This window comes from Oryx dammah, unplaced genomic scaffold (assembly GCF_014754425.2).
Source record: "Oryx dammah isolate SB20612 unplaced genomic scaffold, SCBI_Odam_1.1 HiC_scaffold_23, whole genome shotgun sequence".
Classification (NCBI taxonomy): Eukaryota; Metazoa; Chordata; class Mammalia; order Artiodactyla; family Bovidae; genus Oryx; species Oryx dammah.
In genome coordinates, this window is record NW_024070207.1 from 98,035,006 (window position 1) to 98,048,970 (window position 13,965).

The 13,965-nt window shown below is 37.4% G+C and overlaps 1 protein-coding gene across 1 annotated transcript in view; it reads right to left on the bottom strand.

The window, feature by feature from the left end:
- Positions 1–2,862: 2,862 nt before the first annotated feature.
- CFAP47 (cilia and flagella associated protein 47) overlaps positions 2,863–13,965 on the bottom strand; it is a 507,416-nt gene continuing 496,313 nt past the window's right edge. The window contains exons 63-64 of the mRNA XM_040265344.1: positions 13,108–13,267; positions 2,863–3,097 (exon numbers count right to left, since the gene is read on the bottom strand). Coding sequence (XP_040121278.1) covers positions 2,885–3,097; positions 13,108–13,267 — 373 coding nt within the window. The 3' untranslated portion in view covers positions 2,863–2,884. The remainder of the gene's footprint in view (positions 3,098–13,107; positions 13,268–13,965) is intronic.

Below are 13,965 nucleotides of genomic sequence, written 5' to 3' on the forward strand. Positions count from 1 at the left end.
ACAAATAATCTATGACTCTATACTCAAAGAGACATCTTCCACGGGCTAGAGAACAAGAAGGACTTTTACAAATTTATAGAATTTTAGTTTTTGTCCTTTCCAGGATGGTAAATCTGGGTATGTGAGCCTCCAGTCTCCTCTACTTCAATAACTGCAGATAAGAGTAACTGACCTCATAGATGTGTCTCCAGAATTCTACTTAACACCATCCAAAGAAATTATGATCAATCCACTGACAGTGGTTCCTAGAGGTCATTCCTGGCCTAGTGCAGAGATTGTCAACATTTTTACAGTATCAGAGAGTAAGTATTTTAAACTTTGCAGCATATGGCTTCTTTCCCCTTAACTTCACTATTATATTACAAAAGTAGTTACAGACAATATATAAAAAACGAGGGACTTTACTAGTTGTCCAATGGCTAAGACTCCACATTCCCAATGCAGGGGGCCCAGGCTCAATCCCTGGCTGGGAGCTAGATCTCATATGCCACAACTGAAGATCTTGCATGCTACAAAGGAGATCCCACGTGTGCAATTCAGACCTAGGGCAGCCAAGAAAAAATAAAGAATGTGACTCCCCCAAAATTTTATTTATAGACAATGAAATTTAAACTTGATGTAATCTTCTTGTGTTATTCAATACTCCTCTATTGTTTTTTTCAGCCAATCAAAAATGTAAAAAGACTTATTTGCATAAAACAGGTGGTAGACGAGATTTAGCTATACTATGCCAACTCTTGTTCCTAGTACAATTATTTTATTTTGCACAAAAGGAAATAGGACACACAAAGGTGACTTGTCTAAAATCACATGAATCACTTGTGGTAGAGGCAGTCATTTTGTCTCAAATTGTCTTAAAGATAGTCCATGCAAGCATGTGTGTGTACTAAGTTGCTTCAGTCATGTCACTCCTTGTGACCCTATGAACTGTAGCCTGCCAGACTCCTCTGTCCATGGGATTCTCCAGGCAAGAATACTGGAATGGGCTGCCATGCCATCCTCCAGGCGATCTTCCCAACTCAGGGATGGAAACCATGTCTCTTATGTCTCCTGCATTGGCAGGCAGGATTTTTTTTTACCACTAGAACTACCTGGGAAGCCCAACAATGGTCCATATTTGCTCTTTATTATTATATTTCCCCTCAGTGATAAGAATCAAACAATATATTCTCCTTTAAGAAAATAACCTTTTTTCTGGATCATTTTGAAATATATTTTTATTACTTTAAGACTCAATAAAGGATCATATGGAGTATATATGCTTATGTGCATAGATTGATAAGTTGAAATGATTTTTCAATTTTACTACCAATGCACTCCTGTACTTTAAAGTAAACTAATTCCAATATTTGAAACCAGTTCATTTTATAACACATATAACTTAGAAATTAAGTATAAAATATTCAGAGACTAGATTTCAGTTCAGTTCAGTCACTCAGTCGTTTCTGACTCTTTGCAACCCCATGGACTGCAGCATGCCAGGCTTCCCTGTCCATCACCAACTCCCAGAGCTTGCTAAAACTCATGTATATCGAGTTGGTGAGGCCATCCAACCATCTCATCCTCTGTTGTCTCCTTCTCCTCCTGCCTGCAATCTTGCCCAGCATCAGGGTCTTTTCAAATGAGTCAGTTCTTCACATCAGGTGGCCAAAGTATTGGAGTTTCAGCTTCAGCATCAGTCCTTCCAATGAATATTCAGGACTGATTTCTTTTAGGATTGACTGGGTTGATCTCCTTGCATTCCAAGGGACTCTCAAGAGTCTTCTCCAACAGCACAGTTTAAAAGCGACAAATATTCAGTGCTCAGCTTTCTTTATATTCCAACTCTCACATCCATACATGACTACTGGAAAAACCATAGCTTTGACTAGACGGACCTTTGTTGGCAAAGTAATGGCTCTGCTTTTTAATATGCTGTCTAGGTTGGTCATAGCTTTTCTTCCAAGGACTAAGTGTCTTTTAATTTCATAGCTGCAGTCACCATCTGCAGTGATTTTGGAGCCCCCCAAAATAAAATCTGTCACTATTTCCATTGTTTCCCCATCTATTGGCCATGAAGTGATGGGACCAGATGCCACGATCTTAGTTTTCTGAATGTTGAGTTTTAAGTCAACTTTTTCACTCTCCTCTTTCACTTTCATCAAGAAGCTCTTTAGTTCTTTGCTTTCTGCCATAAGGGTGGTGTCATCTGCATCTCTGAGGTTATTGATATTTCTCCCAGCAATCTTGATTCCAGCTTGTGCTTCCTCTAGCCCAGAGCCCAGCGTTTCTCATGATGTACTCTGCATATAAGTTAAATAAGCAGGGTGACAATATACAGCCTTGACATACTCCTTTCCCAATTTAGAATCAGTCTGTTGTTCCATGTCCACTTGTAACTGTTGCTTCTTGACCTGCATACAGATTTCTTAAGAGGCAGGTCAGGTGGTCTGGTATTCCCATCTCTTGAAGAATTTTCCACAGTTTATTGTGATCCACACAGTCAAAGACTTTGGTGTATTCAATTAAGCAGATGTTTTTCCGGAACTCTCTTGCTTTTTTGATGATCCAGTGGATGTTGGCAATTTGATCTCGGTTCCTCTGGCTTTTCTAAATTCAGCTTGAACATCTCGAATTTCACAGTTCACTACTGTTGTAGCCTGGCTTGGAGAATTTTAAATATTACTTTACTAGTGTGTGAGATGAGTGCAATTATGCGATAGTTTGAACATTCTTTGTTCAACAGAATAGAACATTTAGAATAGATAAAATAAAATGTAGAAGCCCTATTATATTGATATTTGAAGTAGTATTTCTCAGAAATATCTGAAAAATGAAATAATCATCATTAGAATATATTCAATTCTGGTTAAGACCAAGAAATATTTTGGGAAAAACAATTTTTTTATTTAGGGTTCAACATCAAAGGCGCCCCCTTGATTGTAGAGGATACTCCTGTTCTTGTGAGTTGAGCATTTTCATAGAGAAAATTACGCCGATGAGCTGGCTTTTTGTCGAACATCTTGTTATGAGAGTCAACTTTGGCTTTTACTTTCACCGGCAGTATGGAAACTTGAGGTTTCCCATTGATCTCATACAGCCAGTACATATCTGCTGTCTAGAAACAAAGAGAGGAAGAGACTTTATACACAATATCCAGGGACTCAGAAAAATGCGAGAAAATACTTATCAAATTAACAGCTTCTCTCTTCTCCATGTAAGGTATGGGAAGAGCACAAAACTGAAACTGCACATGTGCATTAAGGGTACAAATCTGATAATAAATGATTAGTGTGGAAAATAAATTCAGGAATGCATTTGGCTTTATGAATTAAAAAACATTCACTAAAAAGTCACACTTAGAGGTCTGCCCTGTGGGTGAAGCCATCTATTTGGTTTGCATAAGACTATCACCTAGCATGAACTATATGTAATGGAAATAATACATTGCAAAATTTATCTAAGGGAGTTTAAATATGGCTATAGAACTAACTGGTATGATGTCAAGCTTCTGTTTTTAAGATTATGAAAGTACATCATTAGTAAAACTACTTGTAATTATTGAGCATGGTGCAAACTCATTAATGAAAATAAAAATCTAAATCCAAGTCAGCACAACTTACACAGGAATTTACTTAAAAATCCTTCATTTCTTCTGTATTTTTGTACAGAATGACAATACTGAATTAGCATTTTCTGCACATTTATGCTCATACTTAAATCTCATTGCTCTTACAGAGTTTCCTGATGCTATCTGTGTTTATCCAGGACTTCTGCCTCACGTAAGAATTGTATCATGTATGTTCAGAAAACTCACTCAAGAGAAGTTCAGGTCAAGAAAATACTGTAGTCATTATCAAGGTTTAATATGTAATGTGATATCTGTCAATGAATGTTAAATTAAGAAATTTCTTGCACATCGGGAATGGTCATGTTTTAGTTGAAACTGGCCCTTCTATCCAGGTTCATAGTAATTAAGTATTCAGAATCAATGAGCCTGGCTTTGTTGTTGAGCAGAACAAACCAAGAACCATACAACAACTGGGTCAAATAACATTTTACTTCATATAAGGATGTTCAATTTGAAAAACACAGCCACATTTTGGTGATTGTGTATCAGTGGTTATAAATCTTTATAAGTGACTCACTTATAAACTTATAAACACTTATAAATGTTTATAAGTGACTCACTTCTGGGTACAAATGTATGAGCTACATGAAGGAACCTGCATCCATGCCCGAGCTTAGTGGGTACACAGGAGTGAGCTATGTGAAGGGATGTACTCTCCCATTCAGAACCTAGTGATACACATGGTAACTACATGTAAGGATCTGCTCTTTTGCCCAGCATATCTACAAGACTATCTGAAAATAATTACCTATAAATATACCTTTAAATCCTAAATGTTACTGTATACATTTCAATTAGGATTCAAGTAATTTTGCAATAAGTGATACACAAAAATCTCTTGCATTCCTATACACTGACAACCAAAGATCAGAAAGATAAATTAAGGAAAAAATCTCATTTACCATCACATCATAAAGAATAAACTACCTAGGAATAAACCTATCTAAGGAGGCAAAAGACCTATACTCAGAAAACTATATGATACCGATGAAAGAAATCAAAGAGGATACAAACAGATGGAAAGATATACCATGTTCTTTGATTAGAAGAGTCAATATTGTGAAAATGACTATACTGTCCAAAGCAATCTACAGATTCAATGCAATCAGTATCAAACTACCAAGGGCATTTTTCACAGAATTAGAACAAAAAAATTTATAATTTGCATAGACACATAAAAGACTCCAAATAGCAAAAGTAATCTTGAGAAAGAAAAATGGAGCTGGAGGAATCATGCTCTCTGAATTCAGACTATACAACAAAGCTACAGTCATCAAAACAGTATAGTAGTAGCCCAAAAAACAGGACTATAGATCAATGGAACAGAATAAGAAGTCCAGAAATAAATCCACACACCTGTGGTCAATTAATTTATGACAAAGGTGGCAAGAATATACATTGGAGAAAAGATAGTCTCTTCAACAAGTGGTTCTGGGAAAACTGGATAGCTTGATGTAAAAGAAGGGAAATAGAACATTTTAACATGATACACAAAAATACACTCAAAATGAATTACAGACCTAGATGTAAGGTCAGATACTATAAAACTCTTAGAGCAAAACACAGGCAGAACACTTTTACATAAATCAAAACAAGATCTTTTTTGATCTACCTCCTAGAGTAATGAAAATAAAAACAAAAATAAACAAATGGGGCCTAACCAAATCTACAAGCTTTTGCCCAGCAAAGGAAACTGTAAACAAAATGAAAAGACAACCTACAGAATGGGAGAAAATATTTGCAAAGTAAGAAATCTACAAGGGATTCATCTCCAAAATACACAAACAGCTCATGCAGCTCATTATCAAAAACCAACCAATCAAAAAATATGCAGAGGATCTAAATAGCCATTTCTCCAAAGAAGAAAAAAAGCACATGAAAAGATGCTCAACATCGCTATTAGAGAAAGGCAAATCAAAACTACAGTGAGGTATCACCTTACACTGATCAGAATGCTAAGTCTTCAGTTGTGTCTGACACTTTGTGGCCCCATGGACTATAGCCTGCCAGGTTCCTCTGTCCACTGAATTTCCCAGGCAGGAACACTGGAGTGGGCTGCCATTTCCTCTTCCAGGGGGTCTTTCCGAGACCAGGGATTGAACCCTGGTCTCTTACGTCTCTTGCACTGGCAGGCAGGTTCTTTACCACGAGCACCACCTGGGAAGCCTATACACTGGTCAGGATGGCCACTGTCAAAATATCTACAAACATAAATACTGGAGAGGGTGTGGAGGCAAGGGAACCCTTCTATACTGTTGGTGGAAATGTAAATTGGTACATCCACTGTAGAGAACAGTGTGGAGGTTTCTTAAAAAACTAAAAGAAGAGCTAACATATGATCTCATTCCTGGGCATATGCACAAAAAACACCATAATTTGAAAAGATACATGCATTCCAACGTTCACTGCAGCACTATTTACAATAGTCAGAACATGGAAGCAACCTAAATGTCCATCAACAGATGAATAGATAAAGAAGACATGGTACATATATACAATGGTAGATTAGCATTAAAGGGAATGAAATAATGCCACCTGCAGCAACCTGGATGCAGCTATAGACTATCATACTTAGTGAAGTGAGTCAGAAAGAGAAAGACAAATATATTATATCATCGCTTATATGTGGAAATCTAAAAAATGGTATAACTGAACTTTAGAAAACAGAAATAGAGTGACAAATGTGCAGAATGAACTTATGGTTACCGGGGGGTAAGGCAGGAAGGAGGTATAAATTGGGAGATTGGGATTGACATATACACACTACTATATATAAGATAGATAAGGTATTCCTCTACCTAGGTTTCCCCAAGGGTCATAGTTGGTAAAGAATCCACCTGTCAATGCAGGAGACCCGGACTTGATCCCAGGGTTGGGAAGATCCCCTGGAGAAGGAAATGGCAACCCACTCGAGTATTCTTACCTGGATAATTCCATGGACAGAGGATCCTGGAGGGCTAAAGTACATGGGGTCACAAAGAGTTGGACATGACTGAGCACAAGGGCAGTGAAAATAATATGAAAGTAAATGAATACCTTCATGTCACTAATATGTCAAAGAATCACTGTGCTCTTACATAAGAATGCCAAATTGACAATTATACTCAATTATGTTTAAATGAATTTTAAAAAACAGTATTTTTTAAACATATGAAATTTCCACATTTAAATAATGGTTATCTAGTTTGAAAAGCAATGAACCAAAGCCAATGACCTCATGGAATAAATTCTCAAAGCTATGTTTTAAAGGGTACATTCTCATGAATGGAAACAATATTAGCAGATGTGCTCTGTACCCACCTACATCCCTCAGAGGTTTCCATTTCATTGCTGTACAACTTTCAGTTGCCAGTATCTTCACCTCTGTGAAGTTTTTTAGAAACTTCAGAAGGCTTCTCTGCTGTCAGGGAGTTAACAATCCTTGGGAACATTCCTCAGTCAATGATTGAACAGTGGCAGGTGGTATATAAACATTCCAAACTTCCTGGCCCCCTCAAGTGTGAATATTCTAAGGTATGGGTTCCACATGATTTCCCAGAGAACTCCCATGGTGTTAAATCCCAGGGGCCCTCTCTGCTAACTGCCTTGGTAAATCCACCCTTTATTGATTTCTATTCCTTCTGTGTCTCATATCCTGGCTTCTCTACATCTGTTTCCTGTGATCACATGGTAAATATGCTACATGTACTTGAATCCTTATTTTCAGTTCAGTTCAGTTCAGCCCAGTCGCTCAGTCGTGTCCAACTCTTTGCGACCCCATGAATCGCAGCACACCAGGCCTCCCTGTCCATCACCATCTCCTGGAGTTCACTCAGACTCACGTCCATCGAGTCCGTGATGCCATCCAGCCATCTCATCCTCGGTCGTCCCCTTCTTCTCCTGCCCCCAATCCCTCCCAGCATCACAGTCTTTTCCAATGAGTCAACTCTTCGCATGAGGTGGCCAAAGTACTGGAGTGTCAGCTTTAGCATCATTCCTTCCAAAGAAATCCCAGGGTTGATCTCCTTCAGAATGGACTGGTTGTATCTTCTTGCAGTCCAAGGGACTCTCAAGAGTCTTCTCCAACACTACAGTTCAAAAGCAGCAATTCTTCGGTGCTCAGCCTTCTTCGTAGTCCAACTCTCACATCCATACATGACCACAGGAAAAACCATAGCCTTGACTAGACGGACCTTAGTCGGCAAAGTAATGTCTCTGTTTTTGAATATACTATCTAGATTGGTCATAACTTTTCTTCCAAGGAGTAAGCATCTTTTAATTTCATGGCTGCAGTCACCATCTGCAGTGATTTTGGAGCCCCCAAAAATAAAGTCTGACACTGTTTCCACTGTTTCCCCATCTATTTCCCATGAAGTGATGGGACCGGATGCCATGATTTTCATTTTCTGAATGTTGAGCTTTAAGCCAACTTTTTCACTCTCCTCTTTTACTTTCATCAAAAGGCTTTTTAGCTCCTGTTCACTTTCTGCCATAAAGGTGGTGTCATCTGCATATCTGAGGTTATTGACATTTTTCCCGGCAATCTTGATTCCAGCTTGTGTTTCTTCCAGTCCAGCGTTTCTCATGATGTACTCTGCATAGAAGTTAAATAAGCAGGGTGACAATATACAGCCTTGACGTACTCCTTTTCCTATTTGGAACCAGTCTGTTTTTCCATGTCCATTTCTAACTGTTGCTTCCTGACCTGCACAGATTTCTCAAGAGGCAGGTCAGGTGGTCTGGTATTCCCATCTCTTTCAGAATTTTCCACAGTTTATTGTGATCCACACAGTCAAAGGCTTTGGCATAGTCAATAAAGCAGAAATAGATGTTTTTCTGGAACTCTCTTGCTTTTTCCATGATCCAGCGGATGTTGGCAATTTGATCTGTGGTTCCTCTGCCTTTTCTAAAACCAGCTTGAACATCAGGGAGTTCACAGTTCATGTATTGCTGAAGCCTGGCTTGGAGAATTTTGAGCATTACTTTACTAGCGTGTGAGATGAATGCAATTGTGCGGTAGTTTGAGCATTCTTTGGCATTGCCTTTCTTTGGAATTGGAATGAAAACTGACCTTTTCCAGTCCTGTGGCCACTGCTGAGTTTTCCAAATGTGCTGGCATATTGAGTATAGCACTTTCACAGCATCATCTTTCAGTATTTGAAACAGCTCAACTGGAATTCCATCACCTCCACTAGTTTTGTTCGTAGTGATGCTTTCTAAGGCCCACTTGACTTCACATTCCAAGATGTCTGGCTCCAGATTAGTGATCACATCATCATGATTATCTGGGTTGTGAAGCTCTTTTTTGTACAGTTCTTCAGTGTATTCTTGCCACCTCTTCTTAATATCTTCTGCTTCTGTTAGGTCCATACCTTTTCTGTCCTTTATCAATCCCATTTTTGCATGAAATGTTCCCTTGGCATCTCTATTTTAGGATCTGCTTATGAGAAAATACAAACCAAGATACATGTATATAATACCATTTCCCACAATTTCATGATAATGGCCAATTCCCTTAAAACTAATATATATAATTTATGCCTATGCCTAGGCCTCTCTACATATAAATATTTCTTTTATACAATCCTTATATGTTTTATCTTGGGTAATTCTGAGAGTTCTCACAAGTTCGTATAAACTATTTAAGACTCATCATGTCCACCATGGAAGCTGAATGCACTGTCCACTCTGAGTTACAGTGCTTTTTGTAACACTCTGATTAAGTTAACTTAAGTCTCTCAAAGCTAGTGCTATATGCTCTGTATAATAGTGGAGAAAAGACATTTTTTACTCACTCTAAATATGGTTTAATTGAAAGGGAATTTATGAAGCTTGCTAACATGGTTGTTGAAGTTTGTATAGGGTAATATTTAACTAAACTGTTCTTAATAATATATTTAATTTCCAATTAAAGACAATGAAAATTATATGTTTCATATGTTACAAGTATTAACTGACTTAATGTTTAAAACAGTTTTAAAAAGATGATAATGATGCAAATAATAATTTTCACTTAGTGAATTAACTTCTAAAATTCTTCACATTTATCATGTGAGACATCATGTTGTTATCATTAAGAGCAGGGTTTTGGAGTCAGACATTGTTTGAACCATGATTTCAAAATCATTGATTTGATATATGTAATAAAATTTATGAACACCAAGGGCATTATACTGGGCATAAAAAGCCAATATACAATGGATTAAAGAGAATCTCTTTAACAAATGGTGCTGAGAAAACTGGTCAACCACTTGTAAAAGAATGAAACTAGAATACTTTCTAACATCATACACAAAAATAAACTCAAAATGGATTAAAGATCTAAACATAAGACCAGAAACTATAAAACTCCTAGAGGAGAACATAGGCAAAACACTCTCTGACATAAATCACAGCAGGATCCTCTATGACCCACCTCCCAGAATACTGGAAATAAAAGCAAAAATAAACAAATGGGACCTAATGAAAATTAAAAGCTTCTGCACAACAAAGGAAACTGTAAGCAAGGTGAAAAGACAGCCTTTGGAATGGGAGAAAATAATAGCAAATGAAGCAACTGACAAACAACTAATCTCAAAAATATACAAGCAACTCCTGCAGCTCAATTCCAGAAAATTAAACGACCCAATCAAAAAATGGTCCAAAGAACTAAATAGACATTTCTCCAAAGAAGACATACAGACGGCTAACAAACACATGAAAAGATGCTCAACATCACTCATCATCAGAGAAATGCAAATCAAAACCACAATGAGGTATCATTTCATGCCAGTCAGAATGGCTGTGATCCAAAAGTCTACAAGCAATAAATGCTGGAGAGGGTGTGGAGAAAAGGGAATCCTCTTACACTGTTGGTGGGAATGCAAACTAGTACAGCCACTATGGAGAACAGTGTGGAAATTCCTTAAAAAACTGGAAATAGAACTGCCTTATGACCCAGCAATCCCACTGCTGGGCATACACACTGAGGAAACCAGAATTGAAAGAGACACATGTACCCCAATGTTCATCGCAGCACTGTTTATAATAGCCAGGACATGGAAGCAACCTAGATGTTCATCAGCAGATGAATGGATAAGAAAGCTGTGGTACATATACACAATGGAGTATTACTCAGCCATTAAGAAGAATACATCTGAATCAGTTCTAATGAGGTAGATGAAACTGGAGACGATTATACAGAGTGAAGTAAGCCAGAAAGAAAAACACCAGTACAGGATACTAATGCATATATATGAAATTTAGAAAGATGGCAACGATAACCCTGTATGTGAGAGAGCAAAAGAGACACAGATGTATAGAACCGTCTTTTGGACTCTGTGGGAGAGGGAGAGGGTGGGATGATTTGGGAGAATGGCATTGAAACATGTATAATATCATGTAAGAAATGAATCGCCAGTCTAGGTTCGATGCAGGATACAGGATGCTCAGTTGGTAAATAATCCACCTGCAATGCAAGAGACCCTGGTTTGATTCCTGGGTTGGGCAGATCTGCTGGAAAAGGGATAGGTTACCCACTCCAGTATTTTTGGGCTTCCCTTGTGGCTCAGCTGGTAAAGAATCTGCTTGAAGTGTGGGAGACTCTGGTTCGATTCCTGGGTTGGAACGATCCCCTGGAGAAGGGAAAGGCTACCCACTCCAGTATTCTGGCCTGGAGAATTCCATAGATTGCATAGTCCATGGGATCGCAAAGAGCCAGACATGACTGAGTGATTTTCACTTTCAAATGGATATTTAGTATGCATGGTATTAAGGAATTTTTATTAATTTTTAGATATGATAATGGTGTCATTGTTAAGATTTTTATCTTTTAGAGATCGATAGAGAATATTGTAGGTAATAGGAAGTCTTGGATTTTCTTCAAAATAATATGGGAAGTGAGGAAGGGGGTGGAAACATACTTGAAACAGGACTGGCCTTGAGTTGATAAGAGTTCATGTGGGATGATGAGTGCACAGAGAGTAAGTATTCTCTCCATTTTGGCACATATTTTAAATTCTCCATAACAGAAATAGGATCAACAGTGATTTCTTAAATCAAAATAGTGATTTCTCAATTTTCCCCATATACACTTTATCAAACTATACTACTTCACACTAAATCAAAATGTTATATTCTCAGTTGATCCCATATAAACTTATTATTTCAAAGAAACCCTTCAGTTCTGCTGCTAGTGATTTAATTGTCAAGTCTGCACAGGGAAATCAGAAACAGAATTTTGTTAGTAAAACTTCCTAAGTATTAATAGTTAATTTCAGAAATATCCACCATATGTTATAAACTGAATATAAGTTTATTTACAAATCTCTCTTTAAAATATCATTTTAAGAAGTAAGCACATTAACATAATTATAATCAAATATTAACTCAGGAAATAGTTATGTGCAACAAGGCTCCAGATGCTTTATATTTTTATTACCTGGGTTGAAAGGGGTCTCAAAAAGATGAAAAATAAATGTTCTTCTCAAGCAATATTCAATATTTTTCTCTATTCATTAAAACAGTAACAACACATTTTTCTGCAGTGGGGCTGCCTAATTAGTGTCTGATTCAGAAGTCTAGTAGTCTCTTTGGCATCAGTGGTTGTGTCTCGAAATATGACTACAATTCCCTTGTGCCTGTGCTACTGAAAAAAAGACAGTGGTAATAGCCATCTTTTCCAAAATAACTTGAATGTTACCTTTAGCCAAAAGTTCATAGTAGGACAGATGTGGGGAATTTTATGTAGAAATTCTACTTACTGAATAAATTTTCAGAGTTCTATTTACCCTAAATTTTAACAAAATGATCACTTTAACATTATTTTATATTAATGGCCCATTTCACACTATTTTGTTTCAATTCAAAATAAATTTTATTTTCTGTTTAATTTTCTTCATTTTAGACCATAACATTTTCCTAACACCTTATCCTTTATCCTTTGAAATCAAAGGTTTCAAAATCTCTATTGGAAATCACCTAAAGTCTGAATAAAGAGGTGTTGTGTTCAGTTGTGTCCGACTCTTTGCAACTCCACAGACTGTAGCCTGCCAGGCTTCTTTGTCCAGGGAATTTTCCAGGCAAGAATACTGGAGCAGGTTGCCATTTCCTATACCAGGGATCTTCCCAACCCAGGGATTTAACCTGCAACTTTTTCATCTCCTGCATTGTAGGCAGATTCTTTACCTCTGAGCCACTTGGGAAACCCAAAGCCTTTGAATAGGTTATTATAGGAAATAATATGTCTATACAAATCACTTTTCAGTCATTATTTATCTCTTCCACAATTCCTCAGTGTGGAAAAGAAACAATTTCCTATTTCCATTGATGATAACAACATTTGGGTTATATTTCACATTTAAAATTTCTTTTTTGACCAAAAGGAAATAAAAATAGTAAAACAGTTGAAATATGTTGACTTTTGCAAGATAATGTTGCTGTTCTTTACCTTTGATCATTGAGTGAAACGTTTTTCCCGAGGTCATTTAATGACTTTTGTGACATCAAATATCCTTGACTATTACCTTTCTAGAACTCACCTGTATTGCTAATGTTGCTTTGTATTTCCTGCTGTACATCGTGGGTATAAAACCCACAGTGATGAGAGTTCCTTTAGGAAGAAGTTCTCCAATCTGAGGTTTTACAAAAAATTCAGGATCACTGCCAGGTAGGAAGGATGCCATGTATGACTCAGGATATCTGGAACAAAAATATATTATCAACGTTTAAAACTTTATCATTACCCTGTTCTCTGTATGAAAACTAGGGATAGGGCTTGGCTTATATCCCACTGCATAGGACTACAGTTAAACATTAATGGTGCTATGCAGCCATGAGTCTGATACTTTTAACTTTATGGAATGCTTGCAGAATAACAGTGAATGGGCATTTAAAAAATAACTGGAGTGTCATTCTCTCCAGGATGACAAAAATGGAATCTTAAAGATTTTAAAAATCATAACTTATTTCTATAGTGTACAAAGAATACAATGCTATTACTATAAAAACTGGAATAACTCAATGTCCCAAATGAAAATTCAATTATTTGTAAATAGTTCAGTTCAGTTCAGTTACTCAGTCATGTCCAACTCTTTGCAACTCCATGAATCGCAGCATGCCAGGCCTCCCCGTCCATCACCAACTCCTGGAGTTTACTCAAACTCATGTCTATCGAGTCAGTGATGCCATCCACCCATCTCATCCTCTGTCGTCCCCTTCTCCTCCTGCCCCCAATCCCTCCCAGCATCAGGGTCTTTTCCAATGAGTCAACTCTTCGCATGAGGTGGACAAAGTATTGGAGTTTCAGCTTTAGTATCAGTCCTTCCAATGAACACCTAGGACTGATCTCCTTTAGAATGGACTGGTTGGATCTCCTTGGACTGCAAGGAGATCCAACC